General features: G+C 39.0%; 1 protein-coding gene across 2 annotated transcripts in view; it reads right to left on the minus strand.

The window, feature by feature from the left end:
• The window catches only part of LOC110826542 (prostaglandin reductase 1), a 239,427-nt gene that overhangs the window by 79,968 nt on the left and 132,217 nt on the right, over positions 1–27,242 (minus strand). Inside the window, exon 10 of one of the 2 annotated variants that reach the window (XM_022057273.2) lies at positions 3,535–3,619. The exons of the other annotated variant lie outside the window; for it this stretch is intronic. Within the exon in view, the coding sequence (XP_021912965.2) occupies positions 3,550–3,619 (70 nt within the window). The 3' untranslated portion in view covers positions 3,535–3,549. Of the gene's footprint in view, positions 1–3,534; positions 3,620–27,242 lie in introns of those variants that run through there. 2 annotated transcript variants of the gene reach the window in all.

Here is a 27,242-nt window from a genome sequence, read left to right on the forward strand (position 1 = left end):
TGCAAAAAAAAGGAGTGTATAATAATTGATTTATCTTGAAAGACTGAAAAAAGAATCATAAAAAATATCAAGTATAGAAGCTGGTCTCAGAGCCGAGAATCGAAAACAAGGCCGTTCGAATAAAATATAGAATGCCCCTGCATTAAAAGCGCCACTTTAAGGGTGTGTTCTGTGCACTAAAGCAAGAAACATGTCTGCGAAACAAGAACTTTGAAGCATATTTTGTAATTTGTTGTCGAAACAATAATCTGCAACTTCGGAATCAACGATTTGTAAATAAAAACTTTCTTATGGATGGGTTTCCACTTATTTTTATGCTCTTATTTCCAAATTAATATAAACCAAGACTCAAAGACGAAGCCTCCGAGGTCACTTGTCCGTATACTTCCACACGGAGCGCTGCGTCTAATTAACTATTGCAGCACGCGCCAACAGATTCCAGGCATGTTATGGATTAACGCGCATCCATGTTTTTACCCTCTGTTGAAGTCCCGTCTGATAATTAGCCGCCATAAAACAATTCGTACTTTTAAGAAGGTCCGATAAATACAAATGCGGCCCGTTTAAGTGAGGTGATCGTGTGAGACATAATTAGGAAAAAGAAAGCATCCAAGGACCAGCGTTTACATAAACATTTGTCCTGTACAGCTGTAACACTGGCCCACTTATACGATTCGACGCATTTGGATTCACTAGCTTCAGATAAATCTTGAAGATTATAATTGCAGATATATTTGAATACCACAAATATACTATTCATTTCTGGAATTAAGCACTGTTAATATAAATTGAGTGAAACAGTGAATACCACGTTGTTTCTGCACAGTACAGATATTAACCAGCCCCTAACACCGAGCGCAATGACAGTGTTCTTCTGTCACAGTCCTTCAGACTACGACGTGTCCTGTCCATATTTCAAAAGACTCGTGGTACTCGGTGACCATAGAGATTCTGTTGTGGAGGTCGTGGAAGAACAATTCTGGCGTATGTATGCCAGAGTAACTTCTCTGACATAAAAGTCTTCAGTCTTCCCCTTATTACACCGACACCGTCTGGGGCAACTGATTTTTCGCTCTGTCCTCATGAAGAAGTCCATATCGGCTGCGTCGATTTGAGACGTATGTGAATCATTCAAAACTACCGGCACCTGGATTCCACATTGTTAAGCTTATTCAAGCTATCCGCATTAAGATACTGCCAACTCAGTTTTGTGCCATGTGTTTCTGCAGGTGGTATCTACGACTTGAACTGATGCCGACAGATAAGTTCTTAATGCATGGGATGACTATAGTAGCCGTTACCAAACTGCACGCTTTAAAGCCAGAGTAAAATCGTGCAACGTTGCAAAAATAGCAGCGGAGCCCAGGGAATGAAGACAACTCACATTTTGCAGCGCAGCAAAGCTTGCAACGCTGTGTCAGTTTACTATGGTCTGGACATGGAGACTTGATGGTGACAAATTAATACATACAGAATGCTGATGATATACTATATATATATAATAATAGAGGATATAGAGAAAGGAAAACTGATTTAGTACTGACATGTGCAAAGGATGGAGGAGGAAAGGTTGCCAAAGAAGACTATGAAATGGCAACAAAAAGAGAGAAGGAAGAGAGGAAGACCGAGACCAGGCTGGAACGACGGAATTACAAGAATCTTGATATAGTGGAAACTAACTCCGGAAGGATGGGAAAATAGAGAAGAATGGAAGAAAATATTTGGCACCGGAAGACCGAAGTAACTGTCAAGAAACGGAAGAAGAAAAAGAATCCTGATGATGAGAAGAAAATCTTAGAAAGTGACCGTTTATATACAAGACCTAGAAAGAAATGGAAGAACTTTATTTATAAAAAAAGTGCTTGAGAAAATGGTTGTAGGGATGAGAACTGAGGATCAGTGTTACAAACATCGTGCCCAATGGCGGGCTTTGTAATTTGCGGTGTCGATCCATCGCTTTCTGTCACCAACAGATCAGTTTACTACTGGATCGTTTGCTTAATTAATAAATCCAATAGAGAAAGTACGATAATAGATCTAGCCTATATTGTCTAATCAAGCTAATAGCTTTAAATGGTATATGTTTGTAGTTGACAGATCACTGATAATATCATGAGAACAAATCTAGAAGATTACCGCTAGAACTTACTCTTAACAAAACAAATACAATCGCGTTTTCTAGACTTTAAGATATCACACACAGCCAGCGTCTTGAAATTGCTTTTGTAGTCATTTATCTACTTAATTTGGAAACTATCTATGTCTTAAGCAACAGACACGATATGCAGTCCATTGGAGGGCAGTTTGATATCCTCAGAGGTTCTTACCCCTGATTTCAATGTACTTTACCTAATTGGTATGGGACATGCTGCGGTTACTGAAAGAGGAGGACTGGATTGGTACGCCGGCCCTGCGGCAAAATTGTCCATTACGGAACACGTGGCTAATGACAGTCATGTGCTGTCAGGTGAGAAGGCGGACAGGGCAGAACCATTAGCGAGATGGCATAAAAGGTGTAATAATGGCACAAGTGCACATGCTACACTGTCTTCCTGCATGATATAGCTCGTAGAAAGCTGGTCTATTATTGCAAATCGAAGAAAGAATAAGAGTTATTAATCTAAAGAATAAAAACATCAGTTTCTGATGTCCAGAACATCAGAAGGGCCGGATAAGAGTACAGGCCCCAAATAAACAAACAAGCACAAAAATGTTCCTACAGATCAGAAGGAAGTCCATCTGGAAGTAAATACCCATAATACTAAGCACTGTAAGCTTTTTTTGGGAGCGCACTGAGATGGATCAATCAGACGCTCCTCCAGGCAACTCGGACAGACCCATAACACATAAGTGTCCTTCACGATTGCGTTGTGTAGAAACCTCGCTGTATTTGACACGAAATAACGAGATTACACGAAACAAAATTCAGCAAGGAAGCCGTAATCTTATAATTTCTGATACCGCGTAGCTACAATAAACTATCAGAACTTAATCATCTAGCTTAAATAACACTTTGATCTGTAGTACATCAGTGCTGATGGGCCAGTCGCAGAATAACATGCTCTATTTCACTAGGAAATAAGAATATTATCAGAGAATACGGTGGAATGGATGAGTGCAAGAAATGATGGCACCGAAATAATGTTAAATAAGGCGTGTTGTTTAGTAACATGCAACTGCAACAGCTAACATCTTAGATCAAGATTTTAAATGAGGCGAAAAGAAGTGGGAAGGGCACAACCCTTCCTGAGAAACGAGAAGCTAGTTTTCTGTCAAGTGGTAAAGAAATATGTCGTGTTGTATCGAAACCGCGAGTTCATAACAACCCGCCAGTGATTCGTATCCTGATCCAGATGAATCAAGCCCAAGCATTTGAACCTCACTTCTTAGACGTCCATTTAAAATGCCTACCTCCCCTTCTCACCTTCGCTCAAAACTTCCAAGTGGTTTCTTCCATTCAGGATTTCCGATAAAAATTGTTTGTGCACTTCCCATCAATGTAGAATCTGTTGCACACTTCTAACATCTATCGCTTATTTGATCACCCTTCTAATGCTTGCTGAAGGGCAACGTCCTGTCTTCAGTCGGCCTTAATCGACGTTCTTCCCATGTTCCACACCTGCACAAAACTGACAGAATTATAGAGCAACCCTTTGAAGCTGAAGCTCGTTCAATTCATGTTCCAGAATTTAGTACGTATCGGGAAAAAAACTCTTCACCATTACAAAGATTAACTATTTAAAGTTGTTTAAGGAAGTAATCCCTGTAGATTTCTGTCTTCTGGGCTGTTGTGCTGTGTAGTCTGGTAGATGTTTACCAACGTTTCATCGCACTGATGACGGAGGCAGTATGACCTCTGAAACGTTGGTAAACATCTACCAGACTACACAGCGCAACAACCCAGAAGACAGAAATCTTCATACTCATCGCCCTGATGATGGAGGCAGTATGACCTCTGAAACGTTGGTAAACATCTACCAGACTACACAGCGCAACAACCCAGAAGACAGAAATCTTCATATTCATCGCCCTGATGACGGAGGCAGTATGACCTCTGAAACGTTGGTAAACATCGACCAGACTACACAGCGCAATAACCCAGAAGACAGAAATCTTCATACTCACCGCTGTGAAAACCTTAAATCTTACGAAGTAATCCCTGTTTACAGTGAGAATAACACAAAACTCATAAATCCAAAATGGATAGTTATTGATCGTTGAAGCAGGTGTGACATACAGTTGCCATTGTAATTTAAAGGGCTAATATATATGTTAGGGGTCCGCAGTGGTCGCGCGGTCTGAGGCGTGGGCCTTGTGGCGCTTGGTCGCTGGGACCGTGGGTTCAAATCCCTCTCAAGCTATGGATGTTTGTCCGCGTTTTTCTGTGTTGTGCTGTCCTGTGTAAACCTAGAGGCCTTGCGACGGGCCGATCCCTCGTCCAAGGAGTCCTACCGATTGTCCATAGATCAAGCCAACGAAAAGTTGAGACCCGCAGTGCTCAGGCACCTGAAGAACGGGTCGTTCCCAGTATCCCCAGTTATATGTTAACTTTACGTTCTTAGCTAGTGGCAGAAAGACAAAAGATTCTGAACTGAACGATAGCTAGCGATCCCCGAATGGAATCGTCTCTTTAAAGTTCTTCGTTGATAGCATGGTTCCCAATTATTTAAGCCTTGCCGCTTTATCGAAGGACTTAATTAGCTATTTTTATGTTATGAATTCGAAAAGAATCAAAATTATTTAAATGATTTGGAACAAATGAAGGTCATTAAGATGGTCCAAGTAATTGATTATTAAACACAAGAAATTATAATTTTAGGAAGAAAGATTGTAATAAGCACATATTACTGTTGCTAATAAACAATTAATAGGAAATACCAATACAGTAACGGGAGGAACTGTACCAAAATTAGGTAATATTCGTCCATGTTTAAGTCATTATAGGAAGAGAATTATTCTAGAGAATAATGAAAAGAATTCTTGACGCAATAGTATCACATGGACCAGGTTAAGTATTGCTCTGAAGCATTGTAAGAAACATTTAAAGATGGCGTACTAGTACAGGAAAGTAATGTACAAAACATTAGAATTTACAAGCCTACAACAAAAGGAGAAATACACAACAGAATTTCGTATGGAAGCACTTACAATGTCTTCCAAGCCAAAACGCGTATGCTATGTATTTTTTATTTATTTATTATTTAGTGTTCTGTCTGACGACAGGTCCATATGAACAGGATCCTTCCATCCTTTTCTCGGACTGGGACCTGTTCATATACGTTCTTGGCAGATGATCCAGAAGTGGTTTGCCATTGCCTTCTTCTGTGTGTGAATGGAGTAATTGTTGGGAAGCCACGGAGGAAAACTCCGTGTTGCCTAGACCACGGCCTTGCCCAACACAAGTTATAAATTCGGGCACCGCCGGGAATTGAACCCGAGACCCCAGGATTACAAGGCCAGCGTTCTAACCGCTAGACCACCGTGGCTCGTTATGCTATGTAACACAAGAATTTGTTCACTGCTACATCTACCAGCACTACTACTTACATTAAACCCACGGCGTCTAATTTTTGGCACCTAAAAATAAACCAGGAATTGTAGTTAATAACGGTAAAACTAAACATATAACTTAGGGCATTTGTACGTTCGGACTATTTATACTGCGTAACATTGAAATTCGATGCCTATTCTTGGAGCTATTTATGCTAATGTTTGTTTCCATTCTTCCTCTTTGTGGTATTTCGTTTGGAATTCTGTTAATGGAAACGCATTCAATCGCATTCCGGTTGTAGCACACGCTCAGCACAACTGTTCGTCACTTGTTTCTGAAAGCTTTGTCGTGTTTCGCGGGTGGCAGAAGCTGCTCAATAACACACACCAGAAACTGGAATTTTGCTTCACTGCGGTTCTCATATCAGAGCTCCAGTCTCCACAGGAAGTGAAGCTGAAGTTATACTTGCATGGATACAAGCACTAACACATGAAGGCGTACGTAAATGTGACGTGAAGGTAGAGTTCCATGGATTATGGACATAGATAGGGTCACGCTAAGAGCTTCATTACCTCTGGGATAGAGCCGTTGGTACAAATTCGTTAGACGGCTAGGCAGGGCCGTCCAGATCCGTCATGGACATGATAAGATAATGACGATGATAATGACTGTCTTGTGGGATCCTCTGGAATGTTGAGCCGTGTCATGACAATGATGATAGCTTCAGCAAACAACTCTGATATGAAGATCAATTTCTACCAACCACATCGAAAAACATCTCAGAAGAGTCATTTTTATAATCGCCAACGTAAGAACGCAAAATCTTACTAAACAATTACCACATTGAATTTAACATAAAATTTAAATTCTCATTGTTTGTAATATTATTATAACCATTACACAGCCGCAACACAAACATAATCACAAGTGACATTCTTGCAGGTAACCACGGACATTTTGAGCTGAAGGAATGCTAGAATGTTTGGGTATCGCAGACTGACGTCTTTCTCGGCAACAGAATCGTAGCTTGTCAAAATTGTCTGACATACCTCTCTGTAATTAATCACAATACGACGGGAACCTGAATTTCTGAGGTCAGTGCAAGGTTCACGTGAAATTGAGCCTAAACTGTGAACTTTCGTGATAAATGACGCTGCTACCAGACAGTTGCACGACCGTTCACATTTGTATAACAGCACCCGGACGTTTTCTGTTTTTGTGTTTGCAACAGCTATGAATATGCCTACTGTTCTAATGTACGCTTCTCCGCCATATTCTTAATCGTAAATCTGGATCTGCTTCTGTCTGCCTGACAGAGGCGGCAAAGGGGTTAGGCCAAGGACCTTGCGCCTGTAGGGCCAATACAACACCAATTCTTGCGCAATTAACGTCCAGTGTGGTATTGCATAAAGTGCGAACTTTCGTGCTTTACAACAAACAAATTGTATGATTTAATATAAATTAATTTGTTTGCCACTGATGATGTGCCTCTCGAGGTAGAAACGCGTTTGGCACAAAGTGTTTTTTCAAAGTGTAAACAGTTTTCATTTGTAAGCATCAATTTATATACCTATATCTAGCGGTCAGAACACTAGCCTTGTAAGCCTGGGGTCCCGGGTTCAATTCCCGGTGGTGCTCAAATTTATAACTTGTGTTGGGCAAGGCCGTGGTCTAGGCAACGCTGAGTTTTCCTCCGGGGGCTTCCCCGGTTTCTCCGTGGCATCCCAACAATTACTCCACTCACACACAGAAGAAGGCAATGGCAAACCACTTCTGGATCATCTGCCAAGAACGTATATGAACAGGTCCCAGTCCGAGAAAAGTATGGAAGGATCCTGTTCATATGGACCTGTCGTCAGACAGAACACTACAAATAAAAAACACTGCAAGGTATTACGATTAATGCTATTAGATCGGTCACATTATCACTCTTCTTAATGTTTCGGAGTAAATGGCAATTGTTGGCAAATTGTATTACTTTGCATCAACAATGATGTATTTCTTAGTGTTTAAACAATGGATTCATTAAGGTTTCTATGTTTATAATAAGCGTATTAGATGTGTTGGGTCCGCAGTGACCGCGCGGTCTGAGGCGTGGGGCTTGGTCGCTGGGACCGTGGGTTCGAATCCCTCTCAAGCTATGGATGTTTGTCCTGTGTACAGGTAGAGGCCTTGCGACGGGTCGATCCCTCGTCCAAGGAGTCCTACCGAATGTCTATAGATCAAAGCCAACGAAAAGTTGGGACCCGCAGTGCTCAGGCACTTGAAGAACGGGTCGTTCCCAGTATCCCATTATTCCCCAGTTTAGTGTTTTTCTTTAATTTTTGCGGGGTTTCGATTATCCAGGAAAATATATTTCCAACCAACCAGGATAAATATTAAATTATAGTAGGCCTACTATTTAAATTTAAAAAAAATGCAAGTAAACATGCAAAACGAGCATAAATATATATGAGATCAGTCGTTCCCAAACTTCTTTTCGGGCTCCATACACTGTTTAATATTGATCTCTTACGCAATTCGAATAACAAGAAAAATGTAAGCATACACTTCAAATTTTAAATCGCTGGTATATCAGACAACACTAAACTAAATCAGTATGAGCTTGATTGGATTAAGCTGGGTTACGGTAGAATACACTGGCGGACCTTTGTGAACACGAGTTCCCTATGAAAGTTGGCAACTTAACTAGCTGAATAATTACTGTTCAGTGATATCGTGTGCATGGATTTAATTAGATAAAATGATGCACGCTCCAGGGACTGAGATCAGCTTTTTGTCTGCCTCATGAAGGAAACGCATCTGGCTTCCAAACGTTTGTGTGGTTTTTAAACTAAGACGAAGGACAACGCTCAAGAGCATTCAAGTTTAATAATTCAAATTAATCAAAATGCTCCAAAGTAACAGTTACTGATACCACACAATTGATTTGGTGATAATCTATTTAGACGACTCACATGAATAATGCTGTTCTTGCGCTGTTCATGACGCGAGTTAAGTGTTGAAGCTCCAGCAGGCTACTTCGTGTTTCGAGGGTTGACTTCATGATGGTAATTAAGGAAGTAGACTTCACTATTTCATCTTAATTCCTTTCTATGGCTTGTTTTAAATCTTGAGACTGTTATCTGCTCTCCTGGCTTCCAGTGATATTTTCATCGTACACTACATTTTGATGTATTTTTATTAAAGCACAGATAACTTTAGATGAAAGTCCGTTGTTACTGGGAATGTCTAAGGGCTAACAGCTTTACTACGACAGATTTCTAATCAAACAACAAAGGAAGAAACAAACAGCTTCGTTGTGCTAACTGATATGCTTATAACATGTCACCATAAAGTCACTCAACAGACCAAATTTGTTCGTGTGGCCATTACTTAGTAATTTTAAAGTTCTATGAACGTCAAAATAACAGACCGTTTCTTTTACAGATTTATCACCATGCAAATCTTTCGGACCTTACATTTAGTGCCACTACAGCTGTACTTTATACTACAGAAATATTCACCTCAGAATTTTGCTTGGCCGCTGTTAAGATGAAACGGACATCAATGGCGTGCTGTTCATACTGAATTTTAAAATACATCCCACTAGAGTTTATAATACTGACGGATTAACGAATAGGAATATAGACAAACAGACAGTCACATTTAACTCATTAATAAAGAGTGTCCCAAAAAGATTCATGACAGCTGCCTGAAAGTCAGTTACTCACAGCTGTCAAATGCGCCAACGGTGATCATACCTAAACTAGATCCTCTAGATTCGCAGATTCGCAAAGTGCCGATGCTGACGTATGTAATAATTTGGTTTACAAAAATGGCTTTATTTTACCAACTGGATGTGTGTATACGTCGTTCTGGGACACTCTGCAGAGTTCCGAAGAAGTCTGTAACTTCGGAAACGTAAAGCAGCTACGAACAGCCCACCCACATGATAATTAACAATGAGTGATGGGGCATGAGCTATTCCCAGACAGATAACTAGCTCCTCGCTACGCTAATGTCATCTGCCGTGATTGCTCAGCTGAGAAAAAAAAGGGAAAATAAAGCAGACACGTAACCATAAGTCGAATTTACAAGGACGGAACATCGTAGCTAATTGAACAGCGTAACAGCTTATGAACACATAGGATTTTTCCATTTGGTTAAGGTTACCCCCTGTTGAAATGAAAGTCTTGGGACCATGATTCTTGTGAAGTGTAATGTGAAGAGAATTAACAATTATGTCGTCCTCACATTGTTTACACATGGCCTCTCAACGTTAGATTACAACTATCAGAATCCCTAGTTCGTATTCGGCAGGTTAAGAGTCTGTATCTGTCCCAGTCATCTAAAGCAGTGGTATTGAACCTTTTTTGTTCGCGTACCCCCAGATATAATTTCTCTTCAACTTTGTACCCCCAAAGTTGTTGGTGTATAATTCAAGTTATACGTAGTATATAATCTACATCTAAAATAAATTAAATAAATTTATATTGCTGATTATTGAGTGTTTATCATAAAATAATATTATATATTTTTAAATTTCACGTACCCCCTAAGATGTCTTTGCGTACCCCCGCGGGTACGCTACCCCAGGTTTAACACCACTGCTCTAAAGCACAGAGGCAACGTCATGTTCTACCAACATTACCATTATCTCTACACTTTGCCCACAGAGTGTATCTACCTATGGGTTCCGTATGACTCTCAGAATAAACATGTGTTATTTCCCTAAACAGCATTAGCCAACTGATCCTTGTAATGGAAAGACATTGCGAAATGACTTTTAAATAATAAGCCTATTTATATGAACTCCTTATCTCAAAGCGTTAGCTGAGTGTCACATCCTTTATGTTTCTTCATAGGCTTATATTTCACTTGTTGCTACTGAAAATTGAACGAAGATTAATTTACAAGACTGCATAAACTGATATTTAAATTTTGAAGATCATGTGGTATTTATCTAGATGCGCCAAATATAAAACAAGCCATTACAGGAAGAAAGAGATAATACAAGAAAATGTGCGATAGAAGTTTGCCAACATTTCAAAGGTTATTTGCGCCTCCATCATCAGGGCGATACACATCTGTTAACTTCTATCAGACTACACGGCACAACAACCTAGAAGACAGCCATATTAGTGATTATACTTTTTCCTCACACAGTTCAATAGCTCTTAAAAGGCAGAGAAATTATTGCTTTATAAACTAAATCAATAAATACAAGCGTCTTCATGCATTTGTTAGTACAAAGTTCATGATTTAGCTAATAAAAAATACAAATGTCACAAAACAAAGCGCTTCAATAAATACGTGTATTTTCAAGCATATCTTAATATAAATACAATGATTATACTAATTTCAACACAAATCATTTCCATGCATAACGTAAGTGTTAATATAATAATGTTTGAATGTAATGGAATTTATTGTAGTCACATGGACGTAAGAGGCACCCGAAAAGCAAGGAAGGATTATCACAGAGGATATCGATAAAGTAATTAATTGCCAAGAATGGGACAAAGGCAGCTGCAGCTGACTAAGCGCTGTGGAGGGATGGGCACGACACGAGTCTTCTAATTGCGCCCCCTGAAATTTAAATCTTATATTCCGCCAGTGTCGTGATCCAGTTTGACAGCACAGCATAACATATTATATGTATTAATATGGTAATTAGTTTTGTCCTAATGCTAATTATGGTTAATAGGCCTATTATTATCGACGCACTATATCTTTTGTGCTGTGTGGCCGATGGCTCTACAGAGCTACGACTCCGACAGACAATAATAGTCCCGATCGTAACTGCACGGTTAAGTCCACTTATTCTGTCCATCGTAGTCTACATTTACTTGTTTATTCTCATACGTGCGTTAAAGATGATATTTTACACGTGTCATTTCAATGAAAAGTCTAATCAATATCACATAAGTGGGCCTATCAGTTTAATTTCAACGGTAAAATTAATTCTAACTGAAATAACATAAAATATGCCTAGGCTTGTGTTTTGAAGTAAAAACAAAAATTAAAATCCAATGAATGTTAAAAATAGCTGATATGAAACAGATTTAGATCCACGGTGGTCTAGCGGTTAGAACGCTGGCCTTGTAATCCTGGGGTCTCGGGTTCGATTCCCGGCGGTGCCCGAATTTATAACTTGTGTTGGGCAAGGCCGTGGTCTAGGCAACACGGGGGCTTCCCCGGTTTCTCCGTGGCATCCCAACAATTACTCCATTCACACACAGAAGAAGGCAATGGCAAACCACTTCTGGATCATCTGCCAAGAACGTATATGAGCAGGTCCCAGTCCGAGAAAAGGATGGAAGGATCTGTTCATATGGACCTGTCGTCAGACAGAACACTAAATAAAAATAAATGAAATAGAATGATTCTTGAGATCTTAAAACTCGCTCAGCAAACCGAAAAACATCTTCACCTTTCACGGACAACGAAATTTACGAATTTCTTACCGTCATCATTTTTCTGCAAGGTTTACAACGACAATCACCTGTAGACGGAAGTAAAACCAGATCAAAAGCGTCCTGTATAGTAAATGTACCTCACAAAATAGAGAATGCACAACAAAATACTGGTATAGCTTAATGAATCAAACCGTTAGTGATTCAGCTTTCTACTTATATTGTTCTTCTAGGCATCTAAAGACAAACCCAATTACGACGACATGAATGTGTACAACGGGCGTCAGAGGAAAGCTCCACGCATTCTTAACCTGCACTCTAGCTGTAAATAAGTAATCGGCCGAGGGGAGAGAGACACCGCGATTCACTGCAAATTTCACAACTCGACCTCTCGTAATGGCATGAAGACAGCCGGCAGAGCGGGGATCCTACAAGCTATGGATGGTGATTACAGGGTTTGTCTCGTTTAGAAAGTGGAGGCAGATGGCGATTCAGTACTCCACGACGAAGAACTTTATCTATCATCCTCGATAGCCGTAATTGTACATCGAACTCCACCCTCGAAAACCTAAGGGCAAGAACAGTTTATAGAATCTTACAATTCACACAAACTTGTAATAAACTCTAAGAACCTTTTTCTAGGAACCCCCACTTGCAATGGTTACTGGGGTTGAAATCCCCATATTTCTTTCTACGTAATATGGAATATCTCTGGGACAAACACAGTCTCTGTTGCCACGGTAGAATACGAGGAGCCTTCATCTCCAAGACGTGGTGCTTAGACACAGGGGTGAATTTACCTTCGACTACGTTGTCATGAATGTGACGCCGAGTAACGTCGTTTTAAGGGGGCCTCGCTGCCCGCAGAAGCACGTGGCCGGCGTGCAAGCGCTGTTGTCTTGGAGATGTCCCAACAATGGCCCCGTGGCCACACCCCCCACTGTAAGACAGTGGCAGTAGCTTATCGAAACACGATAAAGCGCCTTGTAATTATTAGCAAATGGAGGAGAGACTTTCATAATGCATTTTATTGTACAGTCATCTTCAGAAGTAGGGAGCGTTGTCTTTAACTAATGGCTGTTCCAAAAGCAGATGTTACAATTTCCGTTTCTTATTAATTCGACATACTTTATTACTTTCAGAAAAAACACGGAGATATTTATTAAACGAGTAACTATAAAATTTCTACACTTCACCTATCGGTAATAGACTGTAATATCGCGGTCCAGTGGTTAGCAGTCCTTCGTATTCGGAAGGTTCCAGGTTCAGATCTAGGGAAGAATATGGGCGATCCTCATTAATGTCTGTTGTGGTTTTCCTCAGTCCTTCCAGCTTGAGTCAAAAGCAACGATGACACATTAATCATTCTATCATTCAAAGATAAAGGTCTGTAATTTAAGCTATAGACAACAGGATTTAGAAGTAATTATAATGGCGGACAGCATGAACAAGGATCTTAGGAAAATAAGCTGTAAACACTGGATTAAACTGAAAATGACTGGCTTCTGGGAGCCTCGTAGAATTTAACTAACAATTTAGAACTGAGGCCTGGTGATGGATGAAGGAAGCAACACTGAAATGTCGGTAAACTTCTACCAGACTACAAAACGCAACATCCCAGAAGGCAACCATCTTCAGACTGACCGCCGTGAGAACCTAAAATCTCACCTGGATTAAACTACCCCGACATAAGATCCAAAGGCTAGTTTTGTGTTAACGTTGTTACACCACTTGGAATTAATAACTGATAATTTTGGGCAATTTGATAATTTTACAAGCTTCTGAAGAAAGTTTCGGAAGTTATTTGTGGATGCAGATTTTTGACCCATGTACGGAGAGAGACAGATCTTGAGAATACAGAACTTTTGTGAACACGGCAATAAATGTTGAGGGTTTTTTTTTACAGAGGGAACATTTCTTTATTATATCTGAGACACACTCAACGTCTTAAGGAAGGCTATGTTCCATGAAGTCTTTTCATCTACCTGTTAGTTACTTTGTTGTTTGGTTGGTTGGTTAAATACTTATTTAGCCATTATAAACTACAGAAATCATATAGGTTTATCATTAAGTGACATGCGAGGGAGACGGTTGTCATTAGCTAAGGAGGCTTATTAATATCCTAAGTATGGTCCCAGGTTCTTATTTTAAGATTGCAGTTGTAAGTTTCGAGAGGTATGGACGTTGAAACAAGAATGCAAACCTGCAAGTGATTTCCCTTCTAAATAGCATCGAGATTTATGTAACTTAAGTTTCGATTTTCGAAAGGGGGCAAAAACACAATAGACAATCTTTTTGCTTGTTTTGTGACGATGTGCAAACGGCTGTGCATTGTTCGGGCGCTAACAATGGAGACAAACGAAGCACGCACACGTAGTCAGTCACTTGTCGAAGCTGCGTTCAGATTGTCACTCGCAACACAATAGCCAACTTAATCAAGTCAACAAAACATTCAACTTGTACTGCGCGACATATAAGCACACAAAAATAACGCTGAAAACATGGACACTTCACATATTGAATAGAGCTGGCTGTATGCTGTTCTGCAAGGCGTACAGACAGTACAACCATGGAGATGCAATGCGGACTTCAACAAACAGATTTGCAAAACATCTACTTAACGAAAGACGACTTTGTTATGAGTTCTTTGAACGGAGTAAATAAAATTAGCACATAATTATAAGGTCGAATACGTTTGTCCGTTCGTTCAACCGCATATTACTTTTTTAAATATTTATTTATTTGTGTTGCATATAATTATGCTGGATAGATACAGACATCTCTCCTGAGGGGTGATCTGGCCAGGGAGTAAAGCATGCCATTCATCATATCTAGTTCCGAGGTCAGGAAAGAGTGTAGCTATACCTTCACTTCCCCTACGTCTGCGTGATACTTAATTACGAACCAGGGACAACTCTTCATCTACCTTATTAAATAATCTTATGATAATTACTATCTAGTATTCATAAGATAGTGTAGTTGCGTCATATTGTGACTTATTAAATTAAAATTAAATTATTTGGTTATTCCGTCAGTAATAAACCTTGATCGGATACGGTAATACTTCTGAATCACCTCCAGACACAACTGTGTTGTCTACTATTTCATCTCTGACCGATGTAAACATCAAAAGCATCACTTCAAACAATAAAGTTGATCCATTATATGAAAATATCTGGACACGACCTCCAAAAAACTACACTACGAAAAATTGTAAAAAATTGTAATTGAGTTTTAAATTTAATATAATTTTACACCTGACGATGGTTTAATAAAACCGAAACATGTTGTAACTGTTCCAATTGTAAATCGATTATTCGACATGGAACACAGAATGATATTTTAATTATTTTAATTATCTTATTTTAAATACATTGTGATTTGACGGAATAACCAAATAATTTAATTTTAATTTACTATCTAGTATCTTATATCTTCTCGAAATTAGCTCGTACAAATGTTAAAACTGTCACTGGTTCGTGTCAGTTAAAATCAATACATAGGATACTGCCAATAATAAACAGAAGATTAATTTTGCTGGGAATAGAAAAAGAACGGTTGAGGTAAACCACTAGAACTCGGGTTAGTAAATCCAGCGACCTGACGATACTCAACGTGCGTATACACCAACCTCCTCATATAACCACGTACGTAATAATTTGCAAGTTGAAGATGCCGGCAAAACGAGCTATTTTCGCTTCACGACACATTCACTGAAGATAAAATAGTTACTGGAACGTTAAATCTCTTCAGCGAGTCCACCTTTCACTATACATCGTTCAGCTATACTCAGTCTTCTTATTTTTCACTGTCCTCTCCCACAATGTTACAGTGGACAGAGGCTTTGAGATTAAAAATGGCATATCACTCTGTCAAACACTAATAACTCAAAGGTTTACTTACTTCTATCAGCAAGAAAGAACAGGGTTAGACTCGCGATCTGGATCATATGGGTTCGAACCCCTGCAGGGAAGTGTTATTCACCACGTGGCTCGCCGGTAGTATGCGGTACTCTAAACCTACATGACAGTTGTAACATCAACACATTGACTTTTCTCAGTCTGCGAGACTTCTACTTCTGCAAGAGAACTGACTTTCGAGTTAGCAACTGTGATGGAACAGGACTCTATCAGCGTTTACCAAGTAACGTTATAGATCCAGACGGAGTATCAGAGGAAATAATTTAGGCGAAATGCTTTTATAATTGGTTATTTATTATTATTATTAAAATAATCATCATCATCAATGAACTTTAGCATTTCAATCCACAGTTCCTAACAATTATTCGTCTTCACGATTACAACACACTCTTTTAAACAATTATTAACACAATATATCTCGCTCCTACGTTGAAATATTTCTCAAAATTAGAAGCCTACACGCAAGTTCTGTTGAGAAGCCAATTACTTTATACCAGGACTACTTTTTTTCAGATGTGGCAAACTTCATAAGTCTAACCATTAAAATAAATGTTTTGTAAGAACCCGAAGGTTACAAAACTTAAATTCTTAATAACCTCACGGAGTCAGGAGTGTGAACAAATGCACAAAAATACTCCCGATCGGCAACTGACAAATGCTCGTGAAATCATCTGGTATCGACTGTAAGGACTCTCTGCCAAGAATTTGAAACATATGACGCATAATAAAGCGAAGGTCAAATACAACACTCTCCAAAAATCAGGTTACAGATTGCAGAGGCTGAAGACATTTCTCACTAAAAGACAGAAATGTATTTCCCATATTTTTGCGGTTAACTGAAGGTGCATTTCAGAGCACGACTCAAGACAGGATACTCCATGCCATAAACTGCAGACTACGTGGCGTCGTATGACCACCCCGGAGTCCATTTTGTGCCAAATAAGAGAAATTTAAAGGAAATCCAAAGTAAAACCCCAATTAAAATCGAAACACAAATAAATAGAAATAAATGGTCGGGACAATATAATATCTGAGATCAGACAATTAGAAGTTCGGATAGAAAATTCGAAAGAATGAAAGTGAAAGTACAGCATCAAATACAGGGTACTTCGCTTCAATGATTGTCTAAAGGCGCGTAACAATCGTTGATCCACTATAGGAACGTTGTTTTGGACATTTTCGACTGTCTGTGACACATCTGATACACTACAGGACGTTTCGGAAGTTGACTACTCCCTGTTCTGGTGAATAGTTTTCATTATGCCGACACTATATTATTATTTGGCCTCCTGGCTGCTGATACAGCACAGTAATAATAAAGAATTGAATTGAAATATTATTATTATTCCATCTGTTCACCACTTTATAGGGTATTTACTTCTATGTACCAGAGAAAAACATTGTCCCTGAGGTACATAGAGCAGCAGCTATTTCCGAAATTCACTTTGTTTTTAATATGTGTTACATGTATTATATAGTTTTATTGTTATTATTATTAATAAAGAATTGAATTGAATTATTATTAAGTGACAATATAACTAGTGTTAAACAATTTTAATGAAATGTCAGTATCATGGCAACAAATCATCTGAAGACGGGAGTAGAGTCAAATCGCGAAACTCCGTTAATATCAAATATACCTCAGACAATGGATAATTCCCAACAAACTCTTCGTATTTTTCTTTAATCCTATCACATTCCCAATACCCCCCACGACCACGTGACTGTTATCTGGACTTAGCTCAATCTGTACAGCTTTGTAATTATTCCAGAGTCCTGTTCAGAAAAAACTTTCTTTTTATTCGAAATATAATAGACAAAGTATGACGTATCTGGTGATTTTCAAACGGTGACAAATTAATAAAAATTTATTAAATACATAGAATTTCACACAATGAAATGAAATACGAAATATGATGCATAATTCGACCATTTCAAGAACCCAAAATGTCTGGTTCAAAAAGCCGAAATATAACGAAAAAAATCTGGACGAGCAGCCAAACGAGATCAACACACGTTAGAGGCCAGCAAAATGTTAGTAAGCCTAACCTGTAAACAAAATGTTTAATGGATTTCACTGGTCAAAGGAACGCATAGAGCTAATGACAAATTACGTGTTACTGCTAATTTACAAACAGAAAAATTACGGGTGCTAAATATTTCGTTATTTGTTTTAGACAAATAAAATGTTGCAAGTCTATTTTATTCTTATGGTGAAGATTGGTCCTTTGAAAGATCTTTTTTAAGGAGATCAGATGTGGAGAAACAACAACACAGTAATTAATTCTTCTCTGTCGGGGCATGACAATTCTAGACTCGAACCAAGTACCTTCGTAATGTCATACGCATGTACTGAATTGGGACCACGCAGATCTCTCAAAGTTGCTTCAATGTAGTCACTGATTAACAATAAAACAATCTGATTTATGCCACTCATACTGTTTGGGGCGAATATGAAAAAGAAGTCAGGTGGAATAAACCTCCTCTCATCCTCCAATCCCCATTTCCTCCCCTCTCGCTCGACTTAACAATCTAACCCTCTCCTCCCTTCCCTCCCGCAACGTAAAATCCAGCGCCTCTGACGTCGAAATAGAATTTCCAGTCCGTTGCAAATTGGAGTGACTTTGGAATCAATAGAAACCCTGTCTCTCAGCAAGAGTCAGGCTGGCGGCTAGTCGCATCAAATGCAGCGCGTCTTGATACAGCAGTTACAGACAACCATGTTCGCTCTCAGCATTGCTTAAAAAAATTATGGATTATTTATACAAATACCAGGTCTGATCGTCCGTCCGCATGTTTCACTTATAACATTCCTGAACAGATCTGATTAAATAAATCAGACATGAGAGGTCAACACTAGATGTTGACGGGCGAATTTCATTACAATTAAAACGGTCCATGGACCACAGTCCTCGTTGAAAGTTTCTCAGCTAGTCAAGAAATTTCCAGTCTTTCGTCTCTTCACGATTTCTACAAGATTTGACTGTCCTGATAACAATAAACTGTATAAGCCGCAATGTGTCTGTACGATTTGAGGTTTTCACAGCAGTGAGTTTGAAGATGGCTGTCTTCTGGGTTGTTGCCCCGTGTTGACTGGCAAAAGTTTGCCTATGTTTCAGAGGACTTTGCTGCCTCCATCATCAGGACCTACGTTACATGAGTTCAAAATCTTTTCAAATTTTGCAACAAAATATCATGGCAAAAAACTAATAACTTAAGCAATACTTCAACTTCACAGCGTTCACTTGATATAATTTCTGATGTGATGTACAGTATGTTTAACAAAATATAAGATAAATAATTTATAAGGATATGCAATGTAACAACTGTAATGATTATTATCTTTGTAATAATGGGTTTGTATTTTTATTAACTGATTACCAACTTACTGCTCACAGTTACTCGCGATTTGGGGCACGTAAGGCCTTGGGCCCCTCAAACATTTGGATCATGAGTTGCTATTCCTTTCAGGGTGTGGATATTTATACGTGTTGCGTTGTCCTATTCAAGTAAGGTCTTACGAGGGCCGACAACACATCCAAATGTTTGAAATTATTCGTTTTCCATAAATTCGAACAGGCCAAAGGGTCTAAAATGTAGAAGCTGGAGAAAAATAATAGCAATTATTATACACAGGATGATTTAAAGTTTCGGTACAATGCTTAAGGAGGTTGCTGTGGAGATAATTTGATGTTGACTTTTTCTTTCAGATTTAGCTTCGCAATTTGCCTTCGTGGGAGTACAGACAGTTACACTCGGACAGAAGTAACGGTAACAAGCCTGACAAGTGACCACCACAAAAAGAGAAAAGGACTCAAAAAATACGATTTAGAAATGCTAAAAAAGGACAGAATTTGCTGTCTTTGATTGAAAACAGAAAAACAAATTCACATGTCGTGTTTAAACAAAAACAGTTTACATATAGTAAAAAACTGAAAATCACAATAATAATAGCGACATCAACGTAAAAGCGTCGTAAAGGTGACGAATCTGAAAAATCTTTATCTTCATTTTCTGAACCAACATTATCCCTAAAAACGTCCTTGGGTATTGTAACAGATCCCTGAATCACCCTGTATAGTTCTATTTAGCTGCTGCAGGTTGAAAGAAACAACCTCAGTCTTGTTTTCAAGGAAACAGTTGCATTTGATTGTAGGGCACTTCTGCAACTGGCCTGAAGAAACTCATTGTTGTTGATTATCCTGTCTAAAGTACTACATTATTGCTGAGAAATTTTTGCTGGGAAAAATAATCATTATGACACAATCATTCAACCAACTTCCATCAAATTTATTTCCAGAAAAAAACATAAACAAATTTGCATCTCGCTTCCTGATGATAAAAATAATAACAAAGAAAGACTTGAAACAGGAACCGCACGAAGTAACATTGACGATAACAGCGAAAAAAAAGATGCTCCCAAACAAAAAAGATTTGAAAATTAAAAAAAGAACAATCGACTGTTCTTCGCACATGACTGCACGTGTATAATATCCATGCGGCAGTGAAACGTACATTTCAATATCTCCTCGCTTTGTTTCCTAACAACATTCATTAGCTGATTGCCATGCAGGGGTTACAAATATGTCGCCCAGTTCACAGCGTTTGTCTGGCAAAACCCAAACTTCATATCATCCAGATAGCAAAGCGCAATAGAGAAATCGTACTCAGAACACAAATGTTAAAGACTAGCGGTTACATCTTATTTAAATTTACTTTAAAAAAGACAGTTAATTTGTTTTCCTCTAAGATTTCAGTTCTTCTCGGCGGCGACTATGAAGATGGCTGTCTTCTGCGTTATTGCACCTTGCGGTCTGGTAGAAGTTTGGCGAAATATTTAATTCACTACTGGGGGCCCACTTAATTAAAATCACCTGTGAATCGAGTAGGCTGGCTGAACACGGTTAAGGCCAATGTTAATAACAGGTCTAACTGACAAATACTGACCGAGGTAATTGGACATACGCAAATACTTGTATTGCCTTGTTTCCTCCACTTTCGAACGCGATCGACTGTAAAACGTTGCCGACCCCTGGTGTATAGGCCTAGCAACGACGCAGCGTTGAAGGAGTGACAGCTCACTTTGAGGAAGAGGACGTCTGAGAACAAACCGCGGGCGAGAATAAAGAGACAGGTCGAACAATAAAAACGAGGACGGTGTACAAAGAGGAACGTTGCCATCTTCACTCTCCACCTCTTTTTGATCTCATGTGATAGTCGGAGCATGCAGAATGCATCACGGGAAATAAGATACCCGTACAGATTTTGGCTATGAAAAAACTATAGAACCGTATACCTAGGTGGAACGCAATATTAAACCGGACCTTAAAGAAACTGGGTGTGTACGGACCAGATTAAACTGGCTCCGGAAGGGTTAAGTGGCCTGCCTTTGTGAACCTTGGGTGCTATAACAAAGGAACATTTCTTGACCACCTAACTGCTGTCAGCTTCTCAACAACACACTTCTCCATGGAATTACTTAATCTATAAAGTGACAAGATAATCATGAGAATTGAAGGCAAAGAAATTGTCGACAACTGAAGTTGTTTGATGATGGTGCGTGGTTATACGTAGCATTGTTCTCTTTGGTTTTGTTCAACGCGTAAGTTTCAGAAACTATATTCTCCTTCCACTTCAGGTTAAACGGGGTAAGAGGCCATAAAGCCTAACTGTGGACCTTCTAACTAACTAACTAGATGGCTTACCGAACCCGAAGGTTCATCACCGAATTAACCAAAGCCCTCCACCGGACCCTGTCCTGGGCCAACAAAATCCAGTTTCCTTCAACTCCTATCTCGGATAGATCCCGCCTGAGATTATCCTCCCATCTACGTCTAGGTCTCCCCAGCGGTCTCTTCCCTTCAGGTTTCCCAACCAGTACCCGGTGCACACCTCTTGTCCCATCCATGCGCGCTACATGTCCCGCCCATCTCACTCTTCTCGACTTAATCACCCTCACAATACTGGGGGAGCAGTACAGATTTTTAAGCTCGTCATTGTGCAGTTTTCTCCACGCCCCATCGTCTTCCCTCTTAGGCCCAAATATCCTCCTCAACACCCGATTCTCAAACACCTGCAATCTGTGTTCCTCCCTCTGAGTGAGAGACCATGTTTCGCACCCATACAAAACAACAGGCAAGATTATTGTTTTGTATACTTTAATTTTCAGGTTCTTAGAAATCAGACGGGAAGACAAAATATTTTGGACTGAGAAGTAGCAAGCATTTCCGGAATTTAGTCTCCTCCTAACTTCCTCACAAGTATCATTTTGATTTGTTATTGTTGTTCCCAAATATTTGAACTTTGTAACCCTTTCAAAGGATTTATTAGCTACCCTAAGATAATTTTGCCCGCCTGTCTTCTGATGACGAGATACTAACATGTACTTAGTTTTTTCTGAATTTACTTCCAGCCCCACTTGTCTACCAGCCTCTAGTAAAACTTCTGCGTTCCTCTTTATTGTATTTATATCGTCCCCCAATAAATTAACATCATCAGCATATGCCAATAGCTGATGTGTCCCGTTCAATTGCAAACCCTCCTGCCTACCTTGGACCTTCCTGATGGCGTATTCTAGCGCAAAGTTAAAGAGCAAGGGAGACAAAGCATCTCCTTGTTTTAGACCGTTCTTGATGAGGAATGTCTCAGATACATATTTACCTACTCGAATTTTGCTGCAGGTTTCATTTAAGCACATTTTTATTAGACCCACTAGCTTCTTTGGTATACCAAATTCAATAAGAATATTATATAGCACTTCTCTCTTCACAGAGTCATAGGCTTTTTTGAAATCTATAAATAACTGATGTACAGTCCCACCGAACTCCCATTTTTTCTCTAGTATCTGACGAATGCAAAAGATCTGATCAATCGTTGATCTGTTTCGTCTGAACCCACACTGATGATCCCCAATAGTTTCATTCGCATATGGGGTTAATCTTGCCAAAAGAATGTTGGATAGAATTTTGTATGAGGTTGATAGCAGCGATATTCCTCGGTAATTACCACACTCAGTCTTGTCCCCCTTCTTATAAATAGGAATAATTATGGATTCCTTCCATTGATGTGGCATCTCTTCCTTATCCCAAATTAACTGAATAAGCTTATGGATCCTCATATGCAACCCTTTGCCACCTGCTTTAATTAATTCGGCCGGAATCTGATCAATTCCTGGAGATTTATAACTTTTCAACTTCCCAATGGCTAGTTCCACTTCATCTAAGCTAGGTTCTGGCACCAACAGTTCAGCTGTATGCATTTTAATCTGTCTAATATCACCAGTATTATGAACATTTAAGAGCTCGCTAAAGAAATTTTTCCACCTATTCACAATTTTTATTGGATCTGCAAGCAAATTGCCACTATCATCCTTTACCAAATTAGTCTGGGGTTGATATCCTTTCTTAAAGTTATTAATGCCTCTGTACAGGTCTCTGATGTTTTTTTCCTTATTATTTGTCTCAAGTTCAGCAATTTTGCCCTTCAGGTATTCCCTTTTCTTAGTCCTAAAGGTTCTACTAGCCTCACGTCTCACGTTACATAGATTATCCGCATTTGTTTTGTTTGGGTTCTGCAACCATTGAAATTTTGTTTGCTTCCTTCGATCTATTAATTTTGAACATTCTTCATCAAACCACGGTTTATTTTGCTTTCTCCTGTAGTATCCTAGTTTCTCTTTTGCTGAAATTTTGATGCAGTTTCTGACATTTTCCCACTCCCTGTTGATGTCCACACTTTCATTATCCTCATTTGTCTCTAAAATTTGAAACCTATTCGAAATTTCAACTTGATATTGTTCCTTTGCCTCTCCCTCACTTAATTTTTTCAAATCAAATCTTTCTGTGTCAAAATTTTGTTTAGTTCGTCTACTTACTGAAAGCCGCTCCCTCACTTTTGCTACCACCAGATAATGATCAGTGTCGCAATCTGCTCCTCTGAATGATCTCACATCAATTACATTTGTCTGCCTTCTCTTATCTACTAAAACATGATCTATTTGATTGTGTGTTCTGCCATCTGGGGAAGTCCAAGTGTATTTATGAACATCACGGTGTGGAAATTTTGTACTTTTTACAATTAAATCTTTTGACGTAGCGAAGGTCACTGCTCTGACGCCATTATCATTACTAAGTGCATGGAGACTCTCGCTGCCTATTGTGGGTTTGAAGACATCCTCCCTCCCAATTTTTGCATTGAAATCTCCTAGCAGAATTTTCATGTGATACTTGCCAAATGTATCAAATACTGATTCCAATTCTTCATAAAAGCTATCCTTGATATCATCGCTTTTGTCTTCAGTTGGGGCATGAACATTAAGGACAATGATGTCGCACCAACGTCCTTCCAAAATTACGTAAGACAACCTGTCACTAACAAATTCTACTCTCTTAACTGCTGCCCTAATTCTGCTATGAACAAAAAAACCCGTCCCTAGCTGATGATTGTCATTCCCCTTTCCATAGAAAAATGTAAAATTGTCCACTGGGATCGTGCCCTCCCCCTCCCATCGCACTTCCTGCACTGCCACTAAGTCTAACTTATAATTCCCTAATTCCCTACACACTGATTTCAGTGCCCCAGCCCTATAGAGGCTCCTAATGTTCCAGGTACCAAATCTCATGTCCTTTTTCAATTGCCGTGGTCGTGCCAAAGAGTCCGTCCTGATCCGAGGCTTGGTTGATTTGTTCGTAACACATATTTTTTTTAAAGGTGAAAGGTTGTTAGCCCTACACCCAACCCCCAACCTGGAGGACCTTCTAGTTCAGCAAAATCAAGACCCGAACCTCCCCCCTACCTTCTCTTTAACCCGAAGACATTGCGGTTATATTGTTTTGTAATTTAGACTATGAACGAAATAATAATTTTACATATTACAAACAATGCAAATTAGTATATGCCTACAGAACTACCTCTCCAAGATTATATGTGCCGTCATGACCAAAGTTTGAGACACAACAGTCATGTAGGCTTTATTATTCAGTGTTCTGTCTTACGACAGGTTCATTGCTCTGCCCAAAAAGAGCTCTCCAGTTTTCCCTATTCTCAGCTTCTCGTTTTAATTCCTGGAACTTCATCTTCTTTCCTTGTTTGAGATCGTCAGTTAGCTGTATCAGTCTTCTTCTCAATCCTCGCTTTCCTTCAACCTGGCCTTCGACGATATCACTCATTAATCCATTCCTTCTCATTATATGTCCCAGCCAGTTAGTAGGCTAAGTATGGAAAATTGTCGAATGCAAATGAGTGAATAGACACACATGAATAAGTATGTATTCAACATTTTCATCACTGGTAATTTTCCTTATAAGAAATCAAGCGTGTTGCTTAAAATATTTACGTATATCTCGAAACAATCGTGTAGAAAGATAATAATAATAATAATAATAAAAATAACAAATAAAAAGTACTGTGTTGGTTGAAGTCTAGGCGTGTATAATCTGTTCGTTTTCAAATGACACGGTTGTTAAACGAAGTACGTTGTCAAGCCTGCGTGTGTTCTCATGAAAAATTACCGTAGCGTAAACCCTTAGCTAAACTGTTTAGTTGGTTGTTGAGCGAGTCTTGACAAACTTTAAAGGCTGACGTCTGTCTTTTGGGTTTTAGCCCCATTCAACTTCATCTCTGATACCAGCCGAACGAATGGTGACAATCTTGTCATAGAAACACTGATAAATAATTTGTATCCGAATATAGATACACCAATTTGTAATTACTTTTTTTTAGTTTCGTGTTCTATCCTGAAGGATAATCAGGAATGCTATCGTGATATCAGATTGGTTGTAACTTATTTTAACAACCAATGAAAATTTCAACCATGTGAAGTAGCATGCCCTGTAGAACGAAGGATGTATTTATTGACTGTAGAAACTCAAAAATGTCACGCTGAAACTTTCGGTCTAGTAGTGGAATGGAATATGCAAAAGAAAACTATTAATACATAAATTGAAATATGAAAATACAGCATAACACGTTTACAAAGAGAAAAATTATGTTAATGGACATTCTGCTACAAGCCACACATCACATGACATGAATAAATACGTTTTACATATAATAAAATTTAACCAGAAGACAAAGATTTCTGATAACGTTACTACCATTAATATTAATACTTTTAAACGCAGAGATAACTACATATTATACCTGCTTTAACAAATCAGCAACTCTTCGTTTTGTCCTCAGAGTGCATCTGTGTCTTCACATGGTTACCCGAATAAACCACGATTTATTTTTTTTCCTTAAACAACATTAATTAACTGATATTCGTAACAGAGAAGTGTTTTCTTTGAGGTAATAAATGAATTTTTAAATTTTGTTTCGACTAGCTTCTGCTTCAAAGGGACAAGCATGAATTTAGACAACGAATGTATATCTACTGAAGTATCAAAACTGTGACCAGACAGACGCAGATATTTTTTCTTCTGGGCATGACATTACTGAAAAAGTGACGCACGGAAATGGAACTCGGAGGAATTGAACTTACCAGAAGGAAGAAAGCAGACAGAATGCACAAGCGGCAGCAGCAGAAGAGATAAAACAAATGAGTAAGGAAGTGCGCAAAGGGACATACATCAAGTAGGCAAATTTATTACCGCGAGATAACGCTCGGGAGCTATGCGCCGCGCGATCGTTCGTTTTATGTTTTTTAAAAGCCCCGGTGAGCGCTTCTATTCGCTATTGTGCCTCACCCCCTCCCCACACCGCCATTTATAACAGGGCCCAGTATAGTATGAATGATTGGAAATTCACTGGTTCTAGTCACAGCAGACCTACTAGCCGTTCTCAAAATGTCGATTGCACGAATTACGTCATGGATTTCCTCTGATCGCGGAGACTGACCGAAACTAGGATGTGAGACTGCCGACTCCCCTGGAGTTTTGGCATTGCTGCATTCCCATGAGGAAAGAGCGTGTGAAGTTACAGATTTTCATGGCTTGCAGGCAGAGACATTAAAAATAAATATTTTCACAGTTTTCCGTATAGATAGCTACGTTTCGTGACCAACTAAATAGAACATAGTCTTCACTGAGCATTGGGATAATTCAACAGATCAAAATAATCCACGTTATTGATCTCAAATATTCATTACTATGGGCACCAATGACTTCTGTGGACCATATACCGAGCCAATTAAATCCAATCTAAAATTTCACATCTGATTTCAAAATGATTAACCCATCTAGGCCTACACCAGGATTTAAACTTTGTTGCTTCCTTTATTTTTTCTAACATGTTAGATATATTTTTATGTTTTTTCTCGTGCACCATGGTCCACCCATCACATATTTCACTTAATCGCCCGAATTTGATTCGCCCTAAGAAAAGAACACACCTTCAAATTCCTTGTTAAGCAAATTCTTCATTCGCTTTAATAACCTCCATTCGGTCAGAATACTGCAGTTTCCAAACAGCATCAATCTGTATTCACCACTCACG

This window comes from Zootermopsis nevadensis, unplaced genomic scaffold (assembly GCF_977971745.1).
Source record: "Zootermopsis nevadensis isolate Lab colony 2312 unplaced genomic scaffold, Znev_1.0 Znev_ptg000012l, whole genome shotgun sequence".
Classification (NCBI taxonomy): domain Eukaryota; kingdom Metazoa; phylum Arthropoda; class Insecta; order Blattodea; family Termopsidae; genus Zootermopsis; species Zootermopsis nevadensis.